The sequence below is a fragment of the Dromaius novaehollandiae genome, chromosome 22 (genome assembly GCF_036370855.1).
Source record: "Dromaius novaehollandiae isolate bDroNov1 chromosome 22, bDroNov1.hap1, whole genome shotgun sequence".
NCBI lineage: Eukaryota > Metazoa > Chordata > Aves > Casuariiformes > Dromaiidae > Dromaius > Dromaius novaehollandiae.
Genome location: NC_088119.1, coordinates 3,878,565 through 3,880,727, shown reverse-complemented (window position 1 = coordinate 3,880,727; position 2,163 = coordinate 3,878,565). Strand labels below are relative to the sequence as shown.

Below are 2,163 nucleotides of genomic sequence, written 5' to 3'. Positions count from 1 at the left end.
TAAATAAATCATAAAGATGTATCTATACTTTAATATATAGATACAGAAAACAGTAAAAAATGTGTGATGGTCATTGGCCTTCCCATTTGAAGGGGAACGGAATTGAAAGTTTTAGTTTTGGACATTTTTCTGCTCAAGAATAGGCATTTGATTGGGACTCTCAAGTTAGGAATCAGAATGAGTTTTATCTCACCTAATTTAAAGCACCTACAGTACAGACATTTACAAGTGGACTAGACACTATAGGTTTCCTTTGTAGCCAACAAAGAGAAGTAGGTCTATCTTTGGCATAATTTATTTGCCTTACTTGAGAGTGATAAATGATGAATGATGAATGAGATTAGTGCTTAGTAGAAATGGTAATGTCTCTTTTCACTATTCATTTCATAGAGGGAGTTTGGACTCTTGACTTTTAACTTCAGAGATTTCTAGTACACAGGGACCATATGCCATAAGGGAGATGTAGCTCATTCTGCACAGAATGTGATGCATGTACAGGGGCAAACTGTATTTTAGATTCAGTATCCCAGAAACGAGTTGTAGGGTTGCCTGGCTCTGCAAAGTTTGATTTGATATGTAATAGGGCTAAAAGGAATGAGACATCTGCATAAAGAATCATCTTACTTGATTTTATATATTCAGTACTTATGCATGCTGTCTAAATTAGTCATTTAATCAATGAACAACAACAGAAACATTTGAAGGGTGACACCAATCTTAAGATGTGATGAACTACTCTTTCAAGGTCCAGTCTGTCTTCACTGATAGAGGTGGGAACCCAGGTGACTAGCTTAGAATTAGACAACTGGCTTCTAGATGACTAGAACTGAGGTGAGATGAATCTCTCCTCTTAACGGCAAAGAAACTGAAATGAAATTTCCGATTCTGTTTGTATTAGTCCCTGAGGGAACCTCCCAGACAGGAGTTTTGCTGCCTCATTGATGTGATTGAAAGTTCTGGAGGGAAGGGGGGGAAAAAAAAAAAAGAAAAGGTTTTCCAAGTTAGCTGCTTGTTTCTCCCACTTCTCCTATTGCCACTTGAGCCAATTTTACTTGGAGAAAGTGTCCTTTTGCCTCAGAAGTACTTTCTTCATGCCTTGCTTGATGTCATTGTTCCTTAGGCTATAGATGACAGGGTTCAGGACTGGAGTAACCACAGAGTAAAAGACAGAGACAATCTTGTTGAAATCAAAAGCCTGGATGGTCTTGATGCGGATGTACATGAATATGGTGGTCCCATAGAAGATGGTGACAATGGTCAGATGGGAGGCACAGGTAGAGAAGGCTTTGCTGCGTCCTTCAGCTGTGGGTATGCTTAAGATGGTGGCCACAATGAAGATGTAGGAGACCATGGTGAGGATGAAGGAGCTCAGAAGTACTATTGTGCCCACCACAAAGTTGATGATTTCAATTTCAAAGATGTCCTGGCATGAGAGCTCCAGCAGAATTGGTGAGTCACAGAAGAAGTGGTTGATGATGTTGGAACCACAGAAGGGCAGACGGAAGATGAGGGCAGCAGGAAGAGCAGGTGCAAGGAAGCCACCCAACCAAGACCCCAGAGCAAGCCATAAACAAGCTTTACGATCCATAATGGTGGTATAATACAATGGATTGCAAATGGCCAGATAGCGGTCATAGGCCATGGTAGTCAGCAGGAAGCACTCAGCTGAGCCAAGAAAGAAGAAGATGTACATCTGTGTGAAGCAGCCAGTAACAGAGATGGTCTGTGACTGAATGGCAATGTTGGTCAGCATCTTTGGCACTGTCACAGTTGTGTAGCCAATCTCCAAGAAGGAGAGATTGCTGATGAAAAAATACATTGGAGTATGAAGGTGGTAGTCCATACCAATGACCAGGATGATGGCCATATTCTCAGTGAAAGTCAGCACATACATCAGCATGAAGGTGGCAAAGAGAAGCAGTTCGACTTCCCTGACATTGGGAAATCCCAGGATGATGAATTCAGTTACTGGAGTCTTGTTGCCAGAAACTATGTCCTAGTGGGGATAGGGAAATGGAGATATAGTGAAGGATACATATTCAGATCAATCTGAAGGGAAGAACAAGGGGGAGGGGAGTGGTAATTTTTACCACCTGTCACAGACAGCCAACACAGTTCATCTGAATTTTATATCTCTCTCAAGTGTAATACACATATTTCCAC

The 2,163-nt window shown here is 41.4% G+C and overlaps 1 protein-coding gene across 1 annotated transcript; it reads right to left on the bottom strand.

The window, feature by feature from the left end:
- Nucleotides 1-777: 777 nt before the first annotated feature.
- LOC135330636 (olfactory receptor 6N1-like) lies at nt 778-1,901 on the bottom strand. The gene has a single exon (XM_064524854.1). It carries the CDS (start codon nt 1,898-1,900, stop codon nt 1,049-1,051), a length of 852 nt encoding a protein of 283 aa, XP_064380924.1. The 5' UTR covers nt 1,901; the 3' UTR covers nt 778-1,048.
- Between the last annotated feature and the right edge of the window lie 262 nt (nt 1,902-2,163).